Source organism: Myotis yumanensis, unplaced genomic scaffold (genome assembly GCF_028538775.1).
Source record: "Myotis yumanensis isolate MYYU_CA2020_CCGP unplaced genomic scaffold, mMyoYum1.0.hap1 SCAF_5, whole genome shotgun sequence".
In the NCBI taxonomy this organism is placed as follows: Eukaryota; Metazoa; Chordata; class Mammalia; order Chiroptera; family Vespertilionidae; genus Myotis; species Myotis yumanensis.
The window spans coordinates 84,229,173-84,254,772 of record NW_027223756.1 but is presented as its reverse complement, the minus strand read 5'-3'; the positions used below and the strand labels follow the sequence as shown (position 1 = coordinate 84,254,772).

The 25,600-nt window shown below is 44.0% G+C and overlaps 1 protein-coding gene across 1 annotated transcript; it reads right to left on the bottom strand.

The window, feature by feature from the left end:
• Positions 1-8,703: 8,703 nt before the first annotated feature.
• LOC139010975 (zinc finger protein 14-like) lies at positions 8,704-24,288 on the bottom strand. The gene is made up of 4 exons (XM_070416112.1): positions 24,211-24,288; positions 12,494-12,620; positions 11,533-11,605; positions 8,704-10,528 (listed from the first exon to the last, which is right to left on the bottom strand). The coding sequence occupies exons 1-4, from the start codon at positions 24,211-24,213 to the stop codon at positions 9,082-9,084; spliced, it is 1,650 nt and encodes a 549-aa protein (XP_070272213.1). The 5' UTR covers positions 24,214-24,288; the 3' UTR covers positions 8,704-9,081.
• Positions 24,289-25,600: the final 1,312 nt, after the last annotated feature.

Genomic DNA, 25,600 nt, shown 5'->3' with positions numbered 1-25,600 from the left:
CGTCAAAAGCTCCGCCTCTTAGGAAGCCATTGGCTCTTCTGGGAAATCCAGAATGGCCCAGCTGACAGCTATCTCTCTCTCTGGGCCTATCTCCGGGCCTGATCTGTAGCCTCTGCAGCAGCTGTGGATCAGGCCCCACCTCTCTCTCTCTCCCGGCCTCACCAGCAGCTGCTGCGTCTGAGGATCAGGCCCTGCCTCTCTCTCCAGGCCTCTCTCTGGGCCTTCTCTGCAGCTGCAGTGCCTGCCTTGCCCCACCCACCCCCCTGCTGCCCCGCCAGCCGCCAGCCTTGCTATGATAGGAGCCTGTGGGGCACGGGGAGGGACTGAGAAGTGCTCCATGCACTTCCTAGTGGTCATTCGTCTGGTCATTTAGGTCATGACAGCCCTAGGAGATTAGTAGTATAGATACACAGATACACATAGATACACACTATATGTAATAATTTTGCATTATATAATACATTATAGTACATTACACAGAGAACACTTAAAATTTTTTAATTGATTTCAGAGAGGAAGGGAGAGAGAGAGGGAGTTAGAAACATTGATGATGAGAGAGAATCATTGATCAGCTGCCTCCTGTATGTCCCCCACTGGGAACCAAGCCCACATCCCAGGCATGTGCCCTTGACCAGAATCCAACCTGGGATGCTTTAGTCCGAAGGCCGATGCTCTATCTACTAAGCAAAACCAGCTAGGGTCACAGACAACCTTTTATATAGATGCAAAAGCCTTAACGAAATATGAACAAACTGAACTGAGCAATATATAACATGACCTATACACCGTGACCAAGTGAGATTTAACCCAGGAAAGAAGGGTTGGTTTTGCATTTAGAAATGAATTAATATAACATACCGTTAATAGAATAAACCTCAAAAACGACAAGATCATCTCAATAGATACAAAGCACGGGCCCTTCCTCACTTTGCTTCCCCACTGGAAGCTCAGGGAGGATAATAAAGGGTTGCGTGTCCTCACTCAGCTGCCAAGTCCTCAGCTGCAGGTTCTTGGACAAGGTGTCCACCACCACCCTGAGGTCTCCTCGGTGCACTGGTCTCCCTGGGTCAGCCCCCTGAGCCTGTCCTCACCCAGCCTTTCATCTCTGCCCCTCACTGAATGTGCCTTGATGGGGATGGGTGGTAGCCTGGGGACCTTGAACCACAAACAGGTGACTTTGGTGACCCAGGAAAACACGGGAAGCTGTTGTAAGACCATGGGAGGAGTTTAGCTCATTTCATACTCTTCCTGCAAAAACGGAGTGGCTCCAGCAAGGGGACGAGGAGCCACCTCCTGTGCCTGCTCACTTCAGGGAAGGCAAAATACTTGGCATTCTCAGCCTCTTATTAGGTGTGGTGCTGCACTGCATTCTGGGAGCCAAGTGAGGTGAGAGGGGATCCCACAGGGATGCTGAGTTCCTGGCTGGGATGTTATTTCCCATCGTCCATGGGGCCGACATTCTGCAGGGGGAGTCCTGTTCCGGAGGAGTAGGCACCAAACTTGGTGGGTGGGCTCCACACTCACTCTGGAGGCAGCTCTGAGGAGAGGGGGTCAGGTGTGGTCAGCCTTTTCGCTTCTCAAACCACAGGGTTGATGGCCCACAGGATCAGGGAAGGCGCTCTAGGGACGGCCCGGCTCCTGAGGGACTCCTAGAGCTAGGGCAGGCAGGGCATCTCCTTTTCACATTGTTGGGGGGTTTGAGATTCCTGTGCAACGTGCTTCTTGGTACAGGAGTGATGGTCACGCAACAGTGGGGATCACCGTGTTTGAGGGGCCTGCTCCTCGTGACATGGGCTCTGGGTTCTATCACTGTTTCACCACAGTCACCTGAGGTTGCAACAGGAAATTTCCAGAGTTGGACTGATGTTGCATTTAAACATGTTTCCCAGAGAGCAGGCAGAGTTGGCTTGAGAAACTTAATAACTATGGGAAACTTAATAACTGGAAACAGGCTCAAGATCTGCTGATGCCCAGGATTAGATTAGGACAGTGGTCAGAAACTGCAGCTTGCGAGCCACATTTGGCTCTTTGGCCCCTGGAGTGTGGCTCTTCCACAAAATACGTGTGGGCGCGCATGTACAGTGCGATTGAAATTTCGTGGCCCATGCTCAGAAGTCGGTATTTTGTGGAAGAGCCACACTCAAGGGGCCAAATAGCCCCATGTGGCTCCCGAGCCGCAATTTGCCGGCCATAGAATTAGGACATTCCCAGGCTGACCTCACTTGTGCTGACCAGTTAGATTCCCCATTTCAGATCATAGCATTTCCTGAATAGCACTCCAGAACCTGGCATCACCTCAAAGGTGGCTGCCAAGAGTCCTACCACTGTCTCAGCAGTTGTGTGAATGAGGGCACAGGTTGCCCCAGAGGGCGTTTCCTGAAATTGTAACTTGTTGTGTCCTCCCCCAGACCTCTGTTCTTTATAAGAACCCCAAGGTGGGGGAAGGAAGTGTTGCACAATTAGCGCTCTCAGTTTTGGACTGTTTAACGTTCTCCCAGCAGAAAATACTTTTGTTTGTATGTATGTATTTATAGATATACTAGTGGCCTGGTGTACAAAATGTGTGCATGGAGGTGGGTTCCCTCAGCCCAGACTAGTGGCCCGGTATATGAAATTCGTGCACGTGGGGTTGGGGGTATTCCCCTCTGCCCACCCTTCACCCTCTCACAATCTGGGACCGCTGGCTCCTAATCACTCAGCTGCCTGTTTGCATGATTGGCTGTAACTGCCTCTGTCTGCCTGCCTGATTTCCCCTAACCACACTGTCAGCCTGCCTGATCACCCTTAACCTCTCTGCCTGCCTGCCTGCCCGCCCGCCCCTAATTGCCCTCTCCTGCCAGCCTGGTTGCCCCCAAGTGGCCTCCCCGGGAGCCTGATCTCACGCCCACTTGCCCTCCTCTGCCGGCCTGATCACCCCTAACTGACTCTGTCTCGGCCCCCACCACCATGGCTTTGTCTGGAAGGAAGTCGGATGTCCAGAAGATGGTCGGTTGACCCATTGTAATTAGAATATTACCCTTTTATTAGTATAGATAGATTGTATAGGATAGAAATGCTTAAATGGGGGGTGGGGGCCCTTTTTCAGCCAGAGGAGATACTCTTGGCAGACAAAAACACATAATCCCTATATCTGGACTGATAACCAGCCATATGCACTATACTGTCAAACCGGTCATTGAAAAACTGAAATTTCTTATACCTTACACCAAACAGCTGTTCCTTTTGAAACCCCTCCTCAGCCCCCACCTTAAGTCTGCCTTCCCAGTTGACCCAGATTAGGTTATGATTGGTCCTAGGGAGCCATTGCCTCCTTGCAGTTCACCCAGATTTGATCCTGATTGATCGGTTTCTATGCCAGTAAACGTCAAAAGCTCTGCCTCCTAGGCAGCCATTGGCTCCTCGCAGTTCACCCAGATTTGGTTCCGGTTGATGGGTTTCTATGCCAGTCAGCATCAAAAGCTCTGTCTAGGAGGCATGAGGGTTAATTTCAATATTACCTCTTTATTATATAGGATACTTTTTGATTTCAGAGAGGATGGGAGAGGGACAGACAGAAACATCAATGATAAGAATCACTGATTAACTGCCTCCTGCATGTCAACTATGGGGATTGAGACTACTTCAGGCATGTGCCCTTCACCAAAATCAAACCCGGGACCCCTCAGTCGCTGGTCAATGTTCTCACCACTGAGCCAAACCAGCTAGGACCACTGTTGGTATTTTATATTGTTCTTAATATTTGAAAACAGTTTTAGAGTAGTTATGTATTTTCACAATGCAGTTACACCACCACCAAGACAGAAAACTCTCCATTAACCCAAAGGAACACAATTATGGTGGCTGTTTATACAGGATTTGTTCGAGATTCCTCTAAACCAGTGGTTCTCAACAATCCTAATGCCACGGCCCCTTAATACAGTTCCTCATGTTGTGGTGACCCCCAATTTCATTGTTACAAATTGAACATACAGTATGTAAGTATATGTGTTTTCCGATAGTTAGGCGACCCCTGTGAAAGGGTCATTTGACCCCCAAAGGGTCACGACCCACAGGTTGAGAACTGCCCCTCTAAACCTTTACCTATTCTTTTCTTATTGAAATATTTTTTTGATTTAAGAGAAGGGAAATGGAGATATAGAAACCTCAAAGATGACAATCATTGATTAGCTGCCTCCTGCACACCCCCTACTAGAAATCAAGTCTGCAACCCCGGTGTGTGTCCTGGCCGGAAATTGAACCATGGCCTCCTGGTTTATAGGTTGACACCTAACCATTGGGCGACACCAGCCAGACCAATCCTTTGCCTTTTCCAAAATGTCATGTAGTGGATCACCATGTTGTTTTTCAACCTGGCCGGGAAGCTCGAATGATTAGAGCATCATCCCAATATGCCGATAGTAGGTTAAATCCCAAGTCACACACAAAAATAAACCAATGAATATAAATAAATAGAATGATTGATATTTCTGTCTCTCTCTTTCTCAAATCAATTAAATTAAAAAAGAAAAAAGTAAGAGAGCTCTAGCTGGTTTGGATCAGTAGAGAGAGCATTGACCTGTCGATTAAAGGGTCCCGGGTAAGATTCCAGTTAAGGGCACATGCCCAGGTTGCAGGCTTGATCTCCAATAGGGGGTGGGCAGGATGCAGCCAATCAATGATTCTCTCTCATCATTGATGTTTCTATCTCTCTCACTCTCTCCCTTCCTCTCTGAAATCAATAAAAATATATTTAAAAATAAACTGTAAATGTAAGTCATACTCTATCACTAAAAACAGCTTCTTTGGAAGAAACCCTGACTTTGTCTTCTTGCTTGGTTTGTATTCTTTGACAATATTCCTAAATTTATGAACTTCAGTTGACCCATAGAGGAGATAACTTTTCAAGGAGTAAATAATTAAAATATATATATAAACTTTTTGGAAATGCACCCAATACACTCTAGGAAATATCTCAGTGTTCAGATAACAAGAAAGGCAAAAGCTGTTCCAGAGGAGTTGCAGGCCTTGAACTCCGTGCCAGCCCTAGACATACATGGTTGAAAAGAAAAGGTCACACATGTCCATCATCACAGAGCTACTCCATGACCACAATGAATCAAGACACACACAAAAAAGGCATTCATGTCTGTATTCCTGATGAAAGAGAACAGGTTTTTAAAGAATATAAAGAATCCAATGCAGAAAAATGTCTGGCTTCCCTGAATAGCAAACAAATGATCTATTACAAGGCAAAATACAATAACAAAGTAAAAACAAACAAACAGAAAAACAGGATTGACGTTTTTAATATTTTGAATGAATAAGAAAGCAGTCTGTATCAAATAAACATAAAAAAATATTTTCCCTGAGAAAACATGTCTGAATTTATACACACGTGATAACTGTAACTCAGATTGTATGGTTAAATGAAAAAGATTAGATGTTGATCCGAAAACACATAATTACATTGGGACATTTAAACATATCTCAGGAAACAATAAAATGCAGTAGCTATCAGCATAAGAGTGATTGGAAAACAGTTCATATTTCTTTAAAATGTACAGAAGCATTGATTACAGGGGGAAAATGCACATAATCTTAATTACATACAACCCAAGATAACTGAAAACATTGAGAGATTAGGCTCAGCTCTGAGTGACAGCACCATGAAGAGTCTGTCTAAAATGAAGAAAGTGCCAATTCTCACATGGAAGGACTGGCTCAGAGGCCTCACTGCAGAGGGAGGTACAAGAACAAACTGTCACAGGGCTCCGTGGCACTGCACCATGGCAGCTGTCACAGTGGGATCTGAATCACAGTCAGTAGTAGAACCAACAGGACAAGATGATTACTAGTCAAATTAGACCTCATGCAAACGCAAACCAGAGAACAGTGCGTACCCTTCAGAAAACAGCCTCAACCATGACAGTCTACATTTGCTGTCTGGTGGACACCTATGGGCTTACAGGAAAAGCCAACCTATGCTGGGTCTTTACTGTTGAATTCTGAACATCTGTAAAGCTTACACCCGACATCAAGGGAAGTGAAGCAGTCGCTGGTGGTTTTGAGGATATTCTTTGCTGGCTGGGCAAAGACTGAGGAAAACAAACTCAAAGCAAATGTACACAAAAGCTCTATGCTTCTGGCCATGTCCTTTACACAAGAGGATTCAAAACCAATCTAATCCTATTCCACCTCTGCATTCAAGTTTCATGGAAGTGAGGCCTTGGTGATTTCTAACACGGAACCATAGAAGCACCAGATTGTGCAAAATGTAGTTCACAACATCCCTCACACTGACCTAACAGTCAGGAAGGGTCATCTCTGACTCTAGATCTTATTGTCCTATCACAGGTATTCTCCTCTTAATGCAGTCATCATAGTTCAAACCCAGCCAAAAGCAGTGACAACAAGCAAAGGATATAGATGAAAATAACTCACATGGGACTCTACAGTGCACTTTGCAAACTTACAAATAGATAATATTTATTAAAATGATACTGAATGTCAACTGCAATTGAAATATTACAGAAACATTTATTGACAAGAAAATGGAGTAAACCTCTTTGGGCCACTGAAAGGCACTTTCCTGTGAAGGTAGAATATGTACGTATGGGTGAGGCACATTCATTCAATGCTTCCCATGGGCGGCCATAGGACAAAATGAAGAAATACCAAACTAACCTTTTTTATTTTCTTATTTTTCCACTGATTTTTTTGGAGAATGGAAGAGAGAGGGAAAGACATAACATCGATGTGAGAGAAACACATTGATTGGTTGCCTCCTGCATAAGCCCAGCCAGAGAGGAGTCTGCAACCAAGGTACGTGCCCTTGACTGGAATCAAATCAGGGACTGTTTGTTCTGCGGCTGACACTCTAATCATTGAGCCAAGCTGGCTAGGGCTCTCTTATTTCTTTTAAATACATTTTTGTAGATTTCAAATAGGAAGGGAGAGGAAGAGAGACATAGAAACATCAATGATAAGAGAGAATGATTGATCGGCTGCATCCTGGGGATCGAGACGCCAAAGAGGGCATATGCCCTGAGGAGGAGTCCAACCGTGACCTCCTGGTATGTAGGTTGACATTCAACCACTGAGCTACACTGGGATATATATGTGCCAATTTTAAAAAACAGTGCCTGGAACTTGGAGAGAACAAATTACATGATAGCTATTACAACCTCAAGTGAAGATCATTTCCTTCATCTATAATATGGTAGAGAAACTAGACACAATGACTCTACAATGCATAGAAACTATAATAGAACACAGTTCCTCCGAGGTTTCCAGAAGATTCTTGAGTAACCTTATAACCACGGTTTTGAACTATATAGCCAGTAGTTTACTTTCCTCCATTTATTTATTTTGTGACATGTTTCTTTCTTTCTGCAGTTTGGCTGCTTCCCTGTGTTGATAGTGGCCTTGTGTGGTAGGTGTCCTATAATGCCCAGTGGCTCAGCATCCCCAATCACCTGAGGTGGACACTCTTGGTGCATCCCTTTGTGGGATGGGTTCACAGTCTTGTTGTAGTTAAGCCTTGATTGCAATTGCTATCACTGGGAGCAATTGACCTCCTGGCCAATTGGCTGTTAGAACCAGCTGTGTCTGCAATGAGAGAGCTGCTATGCAGCAGACACCCTAATGGGGCTTTGGTGCTCACTCAGTCTGCCACTTGAGTGTGTTGATTATGGATGTGAATAGTTATAATCTGGTATGGTCTCACACTGACCACTGGGTACACTGGGACTTGGATCTCCACAGAGGTGCAAAGTCAGCCACTGCCTGAGGCCACCCAGCAGGAGCTACAGAGACATCTGCAGATTCCTCCTCTTTGGGGTTTGGAGGTGCCCGGATGAGGCCCAGCTGTGTAGCAATGCAGGCTGCTGCCGAGCCTTAGGCCTTCTTTTGTAAGCTTTGGTGCTCTCTGACCCAGCTGCCCTTTGATAGGTTTCAGGCTGAGAAAAGACAGGCAATTCATAGGCAAAAGCCACGGCGCACAGCTTGGGTGGGGTTGTAACTTGGGTGGGGTGAGTACTCAGGGAATCACACGGGCAGAGCAAACAGCAATAGCTGCCAGTCAGCTCTACACCGGAGAGGTCCCCGCATCTCCACATCCTGTGCCCACCCCCCACCCCTCCACCACAGGAACAATGATCACTGTGAACAACTCAGAGAAAGCAGCCCTTTCGTTCTAACCCAATGCCAGACAGTCCAGTTTTTCCCTGTATGAGTCTGGGTAACCAGAGTGTATCCCGGAACTGGAGTTCAGAGCAATCGGGAGCTTGTATCTCCCTCCTGATTGAAAAAAAAACAAAATAGTGCACCCGGTCGCCAGCCTGTTCCACGCGCCTCCGCATCTCCTACCAGTCTCAATGCACCTTTTCCTTTCCTTCTAGTTGTAGAACTTCCACTCAGACAGCTTCCTGCAGTTCTGGATGATAGTTATTTTATCTTTTAGTTGAGTTTTGGTGTGGTTGTGAGAGGCAGCAAGTACAGGTGTTTACCTATGCCACCATCTTCCAGGCTCCCCCATCATGTCTTCTTTTGTCTTCCAAGATGTGTGACACAACTGAAGGTTTCCCACATTGCTTACATTCATAAGGTTTTTCCGCAGTGTGTGTTCTTCCATGCTTTCTAAGAGACTTGGAAAAACTGAAAACATTACCACATTCCTTACATTCATAGAGCTTTTCTCCACTTTGTGTCCTTAAATATCTAGGCATGTGAAGGAGGGCAACCAATTGATATGTTTTTGTCACATCACTATTGCTCTGTCTTTCTCTCTGACTTCCACTCTCTCAATGGAAAAATATCCTCAGGTGAGTATTTAAAAAAGAGAGAAAGAAACTAGGATGGTCAAAGGCTTTTCTACAGTCTTTAAATGATAGGGCTTATTTTCAGTGTGAGTTCTTTCATTCATTTTGATATCTCTCCACTATTAGTGTTTTTGTGATTTTGAAGGGAACTGGGATGAATAAAGGGTTTGGCCCATGGTTTGCAGTCATAGGGTTTTTCCTTATTATGAGTTATTTCACAAAGTTAGAGGGAACTTGGATAAGAGAAAGCTTTATCACAATGGTTACATTCATAGGGTTTTCCCTAAGCATGATGTTTTTCATGATTTCTAAGCAAATAGGGATAAAGGAAAGTTTTACCACATTCCTTACATTCATGAGGCTTTTTTCCATGATGAGATACTCTATGCTTACTAAGACATCTGGCAGAATAGAAGGCTTTCTCACATTCCTTACATTTGTAGAGTTTCTCCCCAGTATGCATTCTTCGATGATTTCTAAGAGAACTGGAATATCTAAAAGATCTCCCACATTGCTTACAGTCAAAGGGTTCCTCCCCAGTATGTATTGTTTCATGATCTCTAAGATATGCAGAAAGACTGAAAGCCTTACCACATTTCTGACATACATGGCGCTTTTTGACAGTGTGTGTACTTTCATGCCTTTGACAGGACTGTGGATAACTGTAGGCTTTTCCACAATGCTTACATTCATAGGGTTTTTCCCCAGTATGAATTCTTTCATGACCTTGGAGAGAAGATGGATAATTGAAACCTTTACCACAATACTTACATTCATAGGGTTTTACCCCAGTATGAGTTCTTTCATGACGACAGAGGGCACCTCGATCACAGTAAGCTTTGCCACAATGCTGACATTTATAGGGTTTTTCCCCAATGTGAATTCTTTCATGACGTAGGAGGGAAGTTCGATTAGATAAATCTTTATAACAATACTGACATTTATAGGATTTTCCCCCAGTATGAATGATTTTATGCTTTTGGAGAGTAGCTGAATGAGAGAAAACTTTACCATATTGCTTACATTCATAGGGTTTTCCCCCAGTATGTGTTCTTTTATGATAATGCAGGGAAGTTCGATGAGAGAAATCTTTACCACATTGCTTACATTTATAAGGTTTCTCACCAGTATGAGTTCTCTCAGAATTTCTAAGAGAAGTGGAACTGAAAGCTTTGCCAGATTTCTTACACTGATTGGGCTTTACTCCAGTGTGTGTGCTTTCATTTTCTCGAGAGTACTTGGGAGAACTGAAAGCTTTGCCACGTTGCTTACTTTGATATGGTTTCTCTCCGGTATGAATATTTTTGTGAAGTTTAAAGTAAATGAGATGATTAAAGCCTTTCCCACATTGCTTACACTTAAACGGTTTCCCAGCAATATGCGTTCTTTCGTGCTTTCTATGGGAAGTTGAATAGTGGAAAGATTTGTCACTGGGGCTGCCTTCATGTCTTTGAATATGTTGGTGAGGCTTGAAAGCTTTCTCAGGTCCCTTACATTTATAAGGGTTTTCTTCATATTCCTGACACAGGTGTAGTTTGGGTCCAATGTGAGAGCTCAGGTGGTTATTCAAGGATAAATAATGCATGAATATTTGCCTACACAACCTGGATTTAGGTTGTTTAATTTCAGTAGGAGTTTCCGTCTTCTCATTATGATTTGGAATCTGGCTGAAGTTTTCTCTGAATTGACAACCATATTTCCATTTACACAATCTCTCTACCATATGATTGCTGTAAAAGTCAGAAGCATATTATTAATACTTTGTTAATGATTTCATATTTATTAATAGTATGACAATGACATTTTTACTGTTTTCAAAGAAAGTTCAGGGTTTCTGTACATTCTTATTATTTGAAAGTGGATATCCTAAAACCTCTGAAATAGACTGGATGGATCATGATATTATGATAACAGTTACAGTCATTAACCCTTTGCGGTCCAATTTTATTTTTGGAATTCAAACAGTCTGGTCCAAATTAATTGATGGGATTGAATGTTGAACCGGTTTGCGGTGTCGACCTCAGCCTCGACGTTGGACCTGCTCCTAGCACCTGGTCTGTTGAGTCAGCCTCCATGTTGGACCGAAAAGGGTTAATGGTACTTCTGTACGTTGTTTCCAAATGCAATTATTTTTTATACACTAAACATTAGGTCTTATTTCAGAAAAAAACATGTTGAGATTATTTGAAGACTCAATAAATTTAAAACTGGGCTGATACAATTGGGTTACCTGTTTTTAAGATTCTGTTTGCACCAGGCCCATGTGGCTCAGTGGTTCAGTATGGACCCACACACCAGGGGGGTGCCAGTTCAATTCCCCAAAAGGAAACAGCCAGACTGCAGATTTATTCACCCCACTACAGGACATGCAGGTGGCAGCCAATCGATGTTTCTACCTTTCCCTCTCACCTCCACACTCTAAAATCAATAAAAACGTATTTTACACCACTGGCATGGCTCAGTGCTTGAGCACTGACCTCTGAACAAGGAGGTCACAGTTCAATTTGCATTCAGGGCACATGCCCAGGTCTGGGCTTGATTCCGAGTGTGGGGCATGGGCAGGAATCAATAATTCTGCCTTACCACTGATGTTTGTCTCTCTATCTCCCTCTCCCTAGCTCTCCGAAATTATTGTTTTAAAATATTAAATATATAAATAAATAAAATATATAAAAACATTAAAAAAAAAACCCACAAAGATGCTCTTAATGCTTTCTCAAACAAAGTGACTCACCTAAGATTCATCCCATGACTTTCATATTGATCTCCACTGTCACGGTCTTCACATTTTACTTCTAAAATACATGCTAGAAAAAGAATTATGAACTATTAAAGAATATTAAAAATGGTTAGATTTTAGGTACACAAAGAGCTGTGATTATTCCCAGTTAATTACCAATGTATTCCTTTTCCAAATTTCAGTTCTTGAAATAGCATAACAGCATTGATGAGCAACCAACTCATTATCTAATTGACTAAATAAGTAACAAGTTGTTGCAGGGCAGAGTCGTTCTGTGGTTGACCATCAACATATGAACCGGGAGGTCACAGGTCAATTCCCAGTAGGACTGGTTTGCAGATCGTCAGTGTGAGGCACACAGAAGGCAGCCAATCAGTGATTCTCTCTCATCATTGATTTTTCTCTATTTCTCTCCTTCTCCTCCCTCTCTAAAATCAATAAAAATACCAATATTGCAAAATTAAAATAAAATAAAATAAAATCAATAAAAATATATTTAAAAAAAGAATGTGTGCCCTAGCTGGTTTGGCTCAGTGGATAGAGCGTTGGCCTCTGAACTGAAAGGTCCCAGGTTCGATTCCAGCCAAGGGCACATGCCTGGGTTGTGGGCTCGATCCCCAGTGGGGGACTTGCAGGAGGCAGCCAATCCACGATTCTCTCTCATCATGGATATTTCTATCTCTCTCTCTCCCTCTTCCTTCCTCTCTGAAATCAATAAAAATATTAAGAAGAAAGAAAGAAAGAAAGAAAGAAAGAAAGAAAGAAAGAAAGAAAGAAAGAAAGAAAGAATTTGTGATACCTACCTACTGATGCCAGGTTCCAGAAGGGAGGGAGGGAGGGAAGAAGGGAGGGAGGGAGGGAGGGAAAGGAAGGAAGGAAGGAAGGATGGAAGGAAGGAAGGAAAGAAGGAAGAAAGAAAAAAGAAAGAAAGAAAGAAAGATTATGTGATACCTACCTACTGATGCCAGGTTCCAGAAGGTTTCCAGCATCACATCTGTGTAGAGTTTCTTCTGGGTCAGATCCAGGAAAGCCCACTCCTCCATGGTGAACTCCACATTAACATCCTCAAAGGCCACTGAGTCCTAAAACATCCCACATATGCATATAGAAGAATGGGTATGACAGCACTGGGGATCTATACATAATTCATAAGAAGTTCACATGGGACATGTGGTACCCAACATTCAGTCTATTACTTGATTGTAAGACTATTAGTAATTTGCTGCATTCACTTCCTCAAGAACACATGAAATTTATTGATACGATTTTACTGTGATCACTTCAAGTCTTCATTGCTCTCTAATGTCAGGGTAAAAAGCACCTTGAACAAGTTCTATATAATTAACTCAAATACATCTATACTGAAAGCATCGATTCCTTATGTGAAAACTCATCTTCATTATAACCACCATTTGATGCAACAGTCTAGGAAACATAGTGTCATGTCTGCATAAAGTTTTCATGATTTTGAATACAATAAAGGCCTGGTAGCTTTCTCTTCTATTCTCATCACCAAACAGGAGAGGCTAAGCGGTGTGTGGAAATTCAACTTGGAACAAAATGTGCCTGGCCATATTGTACTGAAGTACTCCAGATTATTAGAAGTAGATACACGTGAATGAATGAAAATATTCTTGTGGAGGAGTATGAATGATCATTTGTTTCTATATTAGTAACTCTGACCTTTTTCCTCTTTCATTTCATGGAGATAAGAAGTTAGAGCCCTGGCTGGTTTGGCTCACTGGATAGAGCGTCGGCCTGGGGACTGAGGAGTCCCGGGTTCGATTCCGGTCAGGGGCAGGTACCTTGGTTGCGGGCACATCCCCAATGGGGGGTGTGCAGGAGGCAGCTGATCGATGTTTCTCTCTCATCGATGTTTCTAACTCTCTATTCCTCTCCCTTCCTCTCTGTGAAAAATCAATAAAATATATTAAAAAAAAAAAAAGAAGTTAGGGTTAGAGCTCAGGCATGAGCAAGACAGGACAACTTAGCCCTCTACAAAAGTCCTCTACACATGATTTTCAGGACATATAGACACATATATTGAAACCATAGATCACACGCAAAAAAGTCTTTCCGGTGGAATTTAACAATGTAACCAGGGCCTGGACCTGAGGAACAATTTAAAACTTGGCATGTATAAGGCCTTTATTAAAATCCGCTACATTTTTATGTTGAAACGGCACATGATGACAAAATACATTAGGAGTCGGGGGGTACTGAAAACATCAGGCAGAAAACTCTGCAATATGTGTCTAAACACTATGTTCTACACCTGAAACATACAAAATGAAATTAAATGTAAATTATAAGTGGAAGCATATATGTTGTTTGTGGATAGGAAAAATTAATATCACCAAATGTCCATACTACGTAAAGCAATCTATAGAGTCAATGTAATTCCTATCAAGATACCAATAGTGTATTTCACATAACTAGAACAAATACTCAAAAATTTTATATGGAACCACAAAATACCCTGAATAGCAACAGCAATCTTGAGAAAGAAGTACAAATGTGGATGAATCATACTACTTAACATCCAACTTTACTACAAGGCCATAGTAATCAAAATAGCATGGTCCTAGCATAAAAACAGCATATAAATCAGTGGAACGGAACAGAGAGCCCAGAAATAAATGCATGCCTTTACAGTGAAGGAATACTTACTTAACAAAGTAGGCAAGAACATAGAATAAAGATAGTATATTCAATAAATGTTGCTGGGAAAATGCAAAAAAATGAAATTAGAACAGCTTCTTATACCTACACCAGAATACAGAAAAATGCATGAAGGACTTAAATGTAAGACTCAAAACCATAAAAATCCTAGATAAAAACAATGGCAGTAATACCCTGGATATTTCTCCTAGCAATATCACTTTTCATATATCTCCTTGGGAAAGAGAAACAAAAGAAAAAATAAACAAATGAAACTACATCAAACTAAAAGGAAAACCATCAACAAAATAAAAAGGCAAACAACTAAAAGGGAGAACATATTCATCAATGAAATAATTGAAAAGAAATATCTGAAAAGGGGTTAATACCCAAAATTTATAAAGAATTTCTATAACTAAACACCAAAAAAAAAAAAAAAAAAAGTTGGTGTGTTCGGTTTCAGGTCAGGCCCCAGGCCCAATTTAGTGTTTAATTCCCAATTGGGATATGAAAGGGAGTCAACTAATAAATGTTCCCCTCCTCCGCTCCCTCTTCCTATCTCTCTAAAATCAATAAAAACATACGCGCCGGTGAGGATTTAGAAGTATGAAATAAAAAAGGAAAGCACCCAACATATCTATGTCTATATCTATATCTATACCTATATCTATACCTATATCTATATCTATACCTATACCTATACCTATACCTATACCTATACCTATACCTATACCTATACCTATATCTATATCTATATCTATATCTATACCTATACCTATATCTATACCTATACCTATATCTATACCTATATCTATACCTATATCTATATCTATATATCTATACCTATACCTATATCTATACCTATACCTATACCTATATCTATATCTATATCTATACCTATACCTATACCTATATCTATATCTATATCTATATCTATATCTATACCTATATCTATACCTATACCTATACCTATATCTATATATAGAGAGAGCCAGGGTCTGTAACATCCAAAATGACTGAATGGATGACCAAACGCCAGGCAGCATGTGCAGCAGGCTCGGGTGGGCAGGGACTGGCGAGCGGGCTGAACTGGTGATTATAATAGAATCAGGGGCATAGAAAGGGAATGGACTGACTATTCTTGGGGAGGAAAGGGGATGCGGGAAGAGACTGGACAAAAATTGTGCACCTATGGGTGAGGAGCAAGGGCGGAGGGTGAGGTGGGAACTCGGTGGAGGGAAGTTATGGGGGGGAAAAAGAGGAACAAATGTAATAATCTGAGCAATAAATATTTAATTTAAAAAATTTTTTTTAATTAAAAAAAATAATAAAGTGGGCACAATACCATACTCTCCCTGCCAATTGCCTAGAAATGCATGAAACTGCCCACTCTGGTACATAGAAGTGAGGCACAACAGGCTCAGCCATGCAACTGAAGACAACAACTGAAGTTCCGCAGAGATATCTCAGCTATGGTGGGTTGCCACAGAGAACTCTGGGACCTAATCCCCAAGATGGACCCCCTAGTACAGAGCACAACTGAAAATTAAGCCACCCTTGAAAGGGTCAATGCAAAAAATTCCCTGTGGAGCCACCCACCTTGTGCTCTGGCAGAGGGAGAGTGGAGTGGCCTGGAGCTGTGTGAGCAGAAGCCAGGATTGGGGACTCAGAGGGTAGAGCCAGAAGGCAGAAATCCCCATTTTCCTGGGGTGAGTCATTCCCTCACACAGCAGAGAACATCTGTCCCACACAGAAATTTGCCTTGTTTTGGGGGAAGACAGTGGACATTCCCTATTGGAAAATACCTTGCCCTGAGGCCACTTAAGAAACTAAAAAAATTAAAAATAAAACAAAACAGTTACACTCCAGGCAGAAGCAACTGCCCTACCACATTGAAAAATTCTCACCATGCCTCAGGACCACTGCCTGGGGCCACAAGTCAAGTCCAAATCCTATCTTTCTGTAGGTACAAGCTGTCTCTGGAGAATGAGTCTTTGCCTGATCTAATTAGTCAGAAACAACATTTAACACTGTCCTGCACCACAAATTGAGAGGTGTAGAGTATCTACCTAGTACATAGTCACAAATAGCTAAAATGAGGAGACAAAGAAACAACCCCCAAATGAAAGAACAAGAGAATTCTCCAGAAAAAGGGATAAATGAAGCAGAAATAAGAAATGTATCTGTAACAGAGCTTAGAGTATGAAGATAAAGATGCTCAACAACATGAAAAAAGATATAGTAACTGAAAAAAAGAACAGTTGGAAATAAAGAATGGCATAACACAAATAAAGAACATTGGAAGGAATAGAGAGCAGATTAAGGGAAACTGAGGATCGAATCAGTGAATTAGAAGACGGAATTGAATATATCACTCAATCAGAAAAGAAAAAATGATTAAAAAACAGGAGGATTGCCCTAGCCAGTTTGGCTCAGTGGACAGAGCGTTGGCCTATGAAATAAAGTGTCCCAGGTTCGATTCCAGTTAGAAGCACATGCCCAAGTTGTGGGCTCGATGCCCAGTGGAGGACTTGTGGGAGGCAGCCGATCCATGATTCTTTCTCATCATTGATGTTTCTATCTCTCTCTCCCTCTACCTTCCTCTCTAAAATTAATAAAAATATATTAAAACAAAAACAGGAGGATAGCTTAAGTGAGCTGTGGGACAAAGTGAAATGTAACAATATTAGAATAGCTGCCAGAAGAGGCAGAAAGGAAGAAATGGATATAGAACATGTTTGAAGAAATAATGCAGAAAACTTCCCTAACCTGGAAAAGGAAAAAGTCACACAAGTTCAGGAGGCACAGAGAACTAAAGCAAGAAGAACCCCAAAAGGCCCACGCCCAGACACATAATTAAATTGCCAAGACTTAAAGGCAAGAGAAAAGCAAACTGTTAACTATAAAGGAGTTCCCATAAGGCTGACACCTGATTTCTCGTAAGAAACTCCACAGGCTAGATGGGAATGACATGAAGTACTCAAGGTAATGGAAAGCAAGCATCTGAAACCAAGATTACTATATCCATTAAAGCTATCATTCAAAATCACTGGTCAAATAAAGAGCTCCCCAGACCAAAAAAAAAAAAAAGACTAAAGGTGTACATCACCACCAAGCCAGCATTACAAGAAATGCAAAAGGGGGCAAAAGACCTAAATAGACACTTTTCGGAAGTGGACATAAAGAACAACAGACATATGAAAACATGCTCAAAGTCACTAATCATCTGAGAGATGACAATGAGGTATCATCTCACATCTGAAATGGCTACCAACAAAAAAATCAACAAATGACAAATGCTGGCGAGGATGTGGAGAAAAAGGAACCATGGTGCACTGCTGGTGGGAATGGATACTGGTGCAGCCACTGTGGAAAACAGTATGGGTTTCCTCAAAAATTTAAAAATGGAACTCGCCAAACCAGTTTGGCTCAGTGGATAGAGCGTCGGCCTGCAGACTGAAGGGTCCCAGGTTCGATTCCAGTCAAGCGCATGTACCTTGGTCGTGGGCGCATCCCCAGTGGGGGGCGTGCAGTAGGCAGCTGATGGATCTTTCTCTCTCATCAATGTTTCTAACTCTCTATCCCTCTCCCTTCCTCTCTGTAAAAAAGCAATAAAATATATATTTTTTAAAATAAATTAAAAAATAAAAATGGAACTCCCATTTGACCCAGTAATCCCACTTTTAGAAATATATTCCAAGAAATCAGAAACACCAATCAGAAAGAATATATGCACCCCTATGTTCATAGCAGCATAATTTACAATAGCTAAGAGTTGGAAACAGCCTAAGTGGCCATCAGCAGCTGAGTGGATTAAAAAATTGTGGCATCCCTAGCCAGTTTGGCTCAGTGGATAAGAGCATCCACCTGCAGACTGAAAGGTCCCAGGTTCAATTCCAATCAATGGCACATTCAGGGGGCATGCAGGAAGCAGCCAATTAGTGATTCTCTATCATCACTGATGCTTCTATCCCTCTCTCCCTTCCTCTCTGAAATTAATAAAAAATTTATTAAAAATAATAAGTAAAAAGTTGTGGTACATCAGCACAATGGCATACTATGCTGCTGTAAAAAAGAACTCTTTCACGAAGGCCCGCGGCGGGTGTTGACACAATGTGATTTCTGCCCAGTGCTCTGAATGTCAAAGTGAAGAAATTCAATGAAGTGCAGGTAAACGGCAGGAGTAACTATGACTCTTCTACTGTAGCCAAATGCCTCGTCATCTAATTAGTGACGCACATGAATGGATGAACAAGATTCCCACTGTCCCTACCTACTATCCAGTGAAACCACTGCCAAGGGAACGGGCTTGGCGGAATCAGCGGGGAAAGAAGACCCTGTTGAGCTTGACTCTAGTCTGGCACAGTGAAGAGACATTAGAGGTGTAGAATAAGTGGGAGGCCCCCGGTACCCCTTCCCTGAGTCCCCACGAGGGGGCAGGGAGGGGGGCACGCCGGCCTTGCATGCACCCATATGTTTATAGCAGCACAATTCACCATAGCTAAGATCTGGAAACAGCCTCAGTGCCCATCAGTAGATGAATGGATTAGAAAACTGTGGTACATCTACACGATGGAATACTATGCTGCTGTAAAAAAGAAAGAACTCTTACCATTTGTAACTGCATGGATGGAACTGGAGAGCATTATGCTAAGTGAAATAAGCCAGTCAATGAAGAAAAAATACCACATGATCTCACTCATTCATGGATAATAAAGAACATTATAAACTTATGAACAAAAATAGATACAGAGGCAGAGCTGCCTCAAACAGACTGTCAAACTGCAGCGGGAAGGCCGGGGAGGAAAGGGGGGCAGAATGGGGAGGTAAGAGATCAACCAAAGGAATTATAGGCATGCATATAAGCATAACCAATGGACATAAGACACTGGGGGGTAGGGGAGGCCAGGGGATTGTCAAGGGCGGGGGAAAAAGGAGACATGTAATACCCTTTGTAATACTTTAAGCAATAAAACAATTAAAAAAAAAAAGAACTCTTACCATTTGCATCAGCATGGATGCACCTGGAGAGCATTATGCTGAGCGAAATAAGCCAGTAAGAGAAAGATATCACATGATCTCACTCATTTGTGGAATATAATGAACAACATAAACTGATGAACAAAAATAGATCTGCAGCCCCCTAACTGGTTTGGCTCAGTGGATAGAATGCTGGCCTGTGGACTGAAAGGTCCGAGGCTCGATTCCAATCAAGGGCATGTACCTTGGTTGCGGGGACATCCTCAATAGGAGGTGTACAGGAAACAGCTCTATCCCTCTCTCTTCCTCCCTATAAAAATCAATAAAGTATTTTAAAAAACAGGTCTATAAACATAAAAGCATCAAACAGACTGTCAAACCTCAGAGAGTTGGCAGGGGAGGGAGGCGGATAAGACATCAACCAAACGACTTGTATGCATACATATAACCAATAGACACAGACAGGAGGGGATGAGGGTATGTGCTGGGGATAGGAGAGTTGGGGAGAGGTCAATTGGGGGAAAAAGAGATATATGTAATAACTTACACACTAAAGAATTTAAATTAAGAAAAGAAAAAGAAATGCAAAAGGGATTGCTATAATAATAAGAAAAAGAGAAACCTAGGCATGCAGAATTAAAATGGCAATAAAGCCCTAGCCGGTTTGGCTCAATGGATAGAGCATCAGCCTTCGGACTCAAGGGTCCCTGGTTTAATTCAGGTCAAGGACATGTACCTTGGTTGCAGGCACATCCCCAGTAGGGGGTGTGCAGGAGGCAGCTGATTGATGTTTCTCTCTCATCAATGTTTCTAACTCTATCCCTCTCCCTTCCTCTCTGTAAAAATAGCAATAAAGTATATATTTAAAATGGCAATAAATAATTACCAGGCAATAATAACGATAAATGTAAATGGATTAAATGCTCCAATCAAAAGGCATAGGGCAGCTGAACGGATAAAAAACCATGATCCAACTATATTCTGTCTACAAGAGTCCCACCTCAGAACAAAAACAGCCTGGTACTGACACAAGAATAGGCATATCTACACTAATAAAAGAGAAAGATGCAAATTGACCATACCTCTGACACACTTCCCATTGGCTAATCAGGGAGATATGCAAATTAACTGCCAACCAAGATGGCAGCCAGCAGCCAGGCAGCTGAAGCAAACAGGAGGCTTGCTTGCTCCAGTGATGGAGGAAGCCAAGGTTCCCCACCTGCCGCTGCTGGCCTCTGAGCTGCACTCAATAAGAAACAATGCTGCAATTATAGAAGCTAAACAAACCCCAGAAACTTGCTTTCAGCCAGCCGGGCTGGGAGCTGGAGCTGCAACACTGTTTCAATTATAGAAGCCAAACAAAACCAGTTATCTGCTTTCAGCAGCCAAGGTCTCAGAGCTGGAGCCAGCCTCAGAGCTAAAGCCGGCTTTCAGTTTCAGTGACAGCCATAGAAGGTAAATAAATCCCAGAATTAAAAAAAAAAAGAAGAAAAAAAGGAGAGGTTGGGAGCTTCAGTCACCCACCAGCCTCAAAACAGCCCTCAGCCCTTCACCCAGACTGGCCAGGCACCCCAGTGGAGACCCCCACCCTGAAGGGGGTGTGACTAGCTGCAAACAGCCATCATCCCCTCATCCAGGCTGGCCAGGCACCCAAGCGGGACCCCCACCCTGATCCGGGACACCCTTCAGGGCAAACCAGCCAGCCCCCACCCGTGCACCAGGCCTCTATCCTATATAGTAAAAGGGTAATATGCAAACTGACCCTAACAGCAAAACGACTGGGAATGACTGGCCACTATGACACACACTGACCACCAGGGGGCAGACGCTCAGTGCAGGAGCTGCCCTCTGGTGGTCAGGGCACTCTCACATGGGAGGAGCTCTGCTCAGCCACAAGCCAGGCTAATGGCTGCCAGTACAACGGTGGTGGTGGGAGCCTCTCCTGCCTCCTCAGCAGCGCTAAGGATGTCCAACTGCAGTTTAGGCCTGCTCCCTGCTAGCAAGTGGACATCTCCCGAGGGCTGCCGGGCTGGCAGAGGGATGTCTGATTGCCATCTTAGGCCCAATCCTCCGGGGAGCAGGCCTACGCCAGCAGGTGGTCATCCCCTGAGGGGCCCCATACTGTGAGAGGGCACAGACCGGGCTGAGGGACACCCCCTGCCCCCTGAGTGCACAAATTTTTGTGCACCAGGCCTCTAGTACTAGAATAATGGAACAGAACAGAGAACCTAGAAATCGAACCAAGCCATTACACTCAATTAACATTTGACCAAGGAGGCCAGAGCATAGCATGGAGTCAACAGAGTCTCTTCAATAAATGGTGTTGGGATAATTGGACAGACACATGGAAACAATGAAACTACACCACTAACTTACACCATACACAAGAATAAACTCAAAATGGATAAAAGACTTAAATGTAAGTCATGAAACCATAAAAGTCTACTTACTGAAAGAAAACTTTGCTGTGAAACGGTATGCTACTTACTGAAAGAAAACTTGGCTGTGAAATAGTTTTATGCAGGCAGCAGCCTCACAGGTCTTGTGTTGACTGTGCCTGTTGATTGCATCATTGACTCCTGGGCTTGATGAATCTGTTTTTTGTAAATTTCCTGGCCTAAGTGTAGAGTGTCATAAATTCTACAGTCGGGTACAGTAATGTCGTAGGTCTTCATAATCACTCACCAATCACTGACTCCTGCAGAGCAGCCTCTAGTCCTATTCAGGGTCAGTGCCCCACAGGGATGTACCATTTATCTGGCACACTGCATTTTTACTGCACCTTCTGATAAATGCTAACTACCACTGCATTACAATTGCCTACAGTATTCAGTACAGTAGCATGTTGTACAGGCCTGTTGTCAAGGATGCACAGGCCATACCACATAACCTAGGTGTGTAGTAGGCTATGATAGATCCTTCCTTCCCCCAACTGGTGGGCAGAGTACGACGTAACCTGCAGCCCGGAAATACCAGAGTGACTAACTATGTACCTTACATTGACTATATATTGGACCACCAATCCACACCTGCCAAATATCCTAAGCCCTTGTTCCTATATGGACCATACAGTAAGCTACCAATCAGTGTGCGCCAAATACACTAAACCCCCACCCCTTCCCATTGCGCCCTTCAAAAGGCGTGCCCACCCCTGCACATGCTGCTGTTCTCCCCTTGCCAGACAGCCCTGCAGGTGCTTCCTTCTAATAAAGCCTGTAGTCCTGGTTTTCGGCCTCTGTCTGATTTTTTCAGGCTACACCATGCAGGTTTGTGTAAGAGAACTGAAAACAACAAAATTGCCTCAGGATGTCTTCCCCGGGTTCAGGGGTGCATGACTGTATGTAACTGCAGTTTCACCTCTCCCAGGAGTAAAATTTTAGCCCAGTCACTCTGCCACTTGTTCAACACTAATCTGTCTAAAGACTCCTGCTGTTCCTTCCCCTAAGGAAGGGTGACCCTGCCTGAAGCAATCCTTTCTTTTCTTTTGCTATTAACCTCTCAAAGCCACTTCCTTTCTGCCTATTGTAAAAGCCTTCCATTGTGAACAGCTGCTCTGAGATTCCATTTACTAGATGGGATGCTGCCTGATTCATGTGTGGGCCACAGTGGCCACATGCTAACCTCACAAGCTCAGGGAAGGCCTCAATGGCGGTCTTGCAAAGTCAGAGACCTAAGGTAACCAGACAGGATGGTCTGAAATTAAACTTTAACTAAAAGCAGTTATGGTGGGTAGTTACATCCTAGGCCTGTATCTTCACTGATGACAAGGTAAACCTTTACCTTAACTGAACCCATCTGTCTTTTTGCATCTATAATAACACAAGAGGTCGGCCGGATGCAAGAAATTCGTGCAAGAGTAGGGCTTCCTTCCCCAGCTGTGGGCACCAGCTTCCCTCTGGCACCTGGGACCCAGGCTTCTCTTGCCGCCCTGGCTTCATCTGGAATGTCCTCAGGAAAGATGTCTGGTCTAATTAGCATATTACACTTTTATTATTATAGAAACCCTTGAAATGTCTGGGTAACTTGTAACCTCCCTTTTTCCAGACCCCTTGGGGCACAACTTAAAGTGCCTAGGCAACAGGGCAGATACCACAAATTCCTTCATCGTTATCATGTTAATTGTCCCAGCACCCACCTAAGTATGTGTCTACCATTTTACACTTTATCCAATCCCAGAGTCGCCCCCGCCCTTTGCTTCCTCCCGCCTCTCCAATCAATCACCAATGGATTTCATGTAACCCAAGTAAGTCCCTTCCTTTGATTTCAAAGTATAAAAATATAAGAGGAACCGCCATTCCCTGGAGCATTATCCCAACCAGTTGAGATACTGCTTCCCTGATACTGTTGACAGTTTGGCTCAAATAAACTCACAAAAATTCTTTACACGTTTGAATGTGTTGTGTGTGTTTTTTTTCGTTAATGGGGAATCAAGCCAGTCAGACCTTCCAATTCACTCAGTTGAATTTTGTTTTAAGAGTTTGAAAAGCACCACAAAACAAATAGCTGATAAAGATGCTGTGACTCAGAGAAGGGAAGATGGCGTTTAGGATTCGGGAGAGAGACTGGAAATGCAGGCATTTGCTGCAGAGCGAGGCCTGGGGGGCATGGGGTGGACTTGAGAGCCTGCTCCACAAACATCTAAACTCAGGAGAAAACGGGATCCTTCTGGGGAGAAAGGAGGGACAGGGGACCCCACAGACCACAGCTCCTCCCATGCACGAACCGCGGGGACCGAGTCACCATTGTCCCCCATGACCCTCCCCGTGGTCACCGCACCGACTGCGGAGCCGCGGGGATGAGGGTGCAGAGCTGCCCAGACGCGCTCCGCAGCCCAAGGCCCTGCCGCGGGGACACACTGGACGCCCGGGTCCCGCCTGCGCCCCACCCTGCGAGCCCGAGGGGCCTGCAGTTTCAGCGGAGCCCCCGGCGCCTCGGGTCCGCAGGCTCCGGACCTGACCGTGGAGAGACGGTCCCGCCACGGCGGCTCCACCCGCCCCTCCTCCCCGTCCCCGCGCCCGGCCGCACACTCACCATTTCTAGTTCCTGGGCCTCCCGAGTCCCGCCTGCAGCTCCCACCCACCACCTTGCAGATCGCAGATGAGGACAGAACAAGGGAGGTGTGACCCCAGTGCAGCTGAAGTAAAGTGAACAACAACAGGGTGGAAGCAGAGCATAGCTCCGCCCGCCCGCCCCCACCGCTAATCATAGGACGCACACTTTGCACGACATCGCCCCCTAGCGCTTGAGGTACACAGGTCTGAGTCCCCTGCGGCCACAACTCCTGTCCAGGGAAGTTTGCATTGAGAGGCAGAGCTAAGAGTCCCCAGGGAACAGCGGTCCTTCCTGGCAAACACACACACTTAAAAGGCACCTAATGAATCTGGCTCCATTTTCATCTTTATTGACAATGGGACTATAACCTGTGCATTTGCCAAAAAGGTGCACAGGCTCAGGGACCAGGGATGCCTTAGGGTGGTATCCTCCCAGATCACAGCCAGATTCCCAAAAAGAGCATTGAAACCAGAAACAAGCCATCATTTCCAGCGAGAAAAGTGACTTCTGTGCATTTAGAATGGTTAACTTTAGAAAATGTTTTTCACATGAAAACATGTGTTCCCACTGGTCATTCAGTCACGCTCCTCTGAGGTCATGAGCCACCCCTTCCTGTGGTTTTCTTGTGGGCAGTTCCACAGACCTACCTAGAGCAGGGAGATGGGCCAGGGACAGAGGTCACCAGGGTGGAAGGCCCAGGTGTCCAGCAATGGGCAACCAATTGTAGGGTGGGGCCTGGTCCCGAGGGTGACTTTTCCTCCTCTAGCTCCAGGCCCAGATAAGCAGCAAAATGCCAGGGCTGACATCAGGACCAGCTGCATTGAATAATGACCCCTGTCCTGGTGCCGGCCAATCCATCAGTGGAGGCCACATCCCTGAATGGACACACCTGGAAGCTACAGAATATTCCATTCAGCTCTTCCCCTGGGACCTCCCCTGAAATCTCCACCCTTAAAACCTTCAGGAAGGAGGACCCAGTGCGCTCTCCCTCCCTGGAGCAAACCTGTTATCTTTCCCTCCACCCCCTTCGCCTCCTCCCCCAGACAGGTTACCATTAGCTTGTGCTCCCAAGCTCCAAGAGCACTTTCTTTACTTCCTTAACTCATTTCCTAAACCCATTTCCCCTAAGACTTACTTCTCCTTCCTCTGTAATTTACCCATTAAATGTTCTCTTACTCTTTGGGTCTTGCCCTGTATTCTTACCCAGCCAGAACCAAGAACCAAGGTTGCTGAACCCAGGTTGGGTCTGACCCTACATGTTAGACACAGGGTGCCATTGCTGCTGCCAGCAGAGTTACACTGTTTAATCCAGCAATAATGAGATTTATCAGAAAACTGGGTTCCATCAATGTAAGAATCATTCAAACCT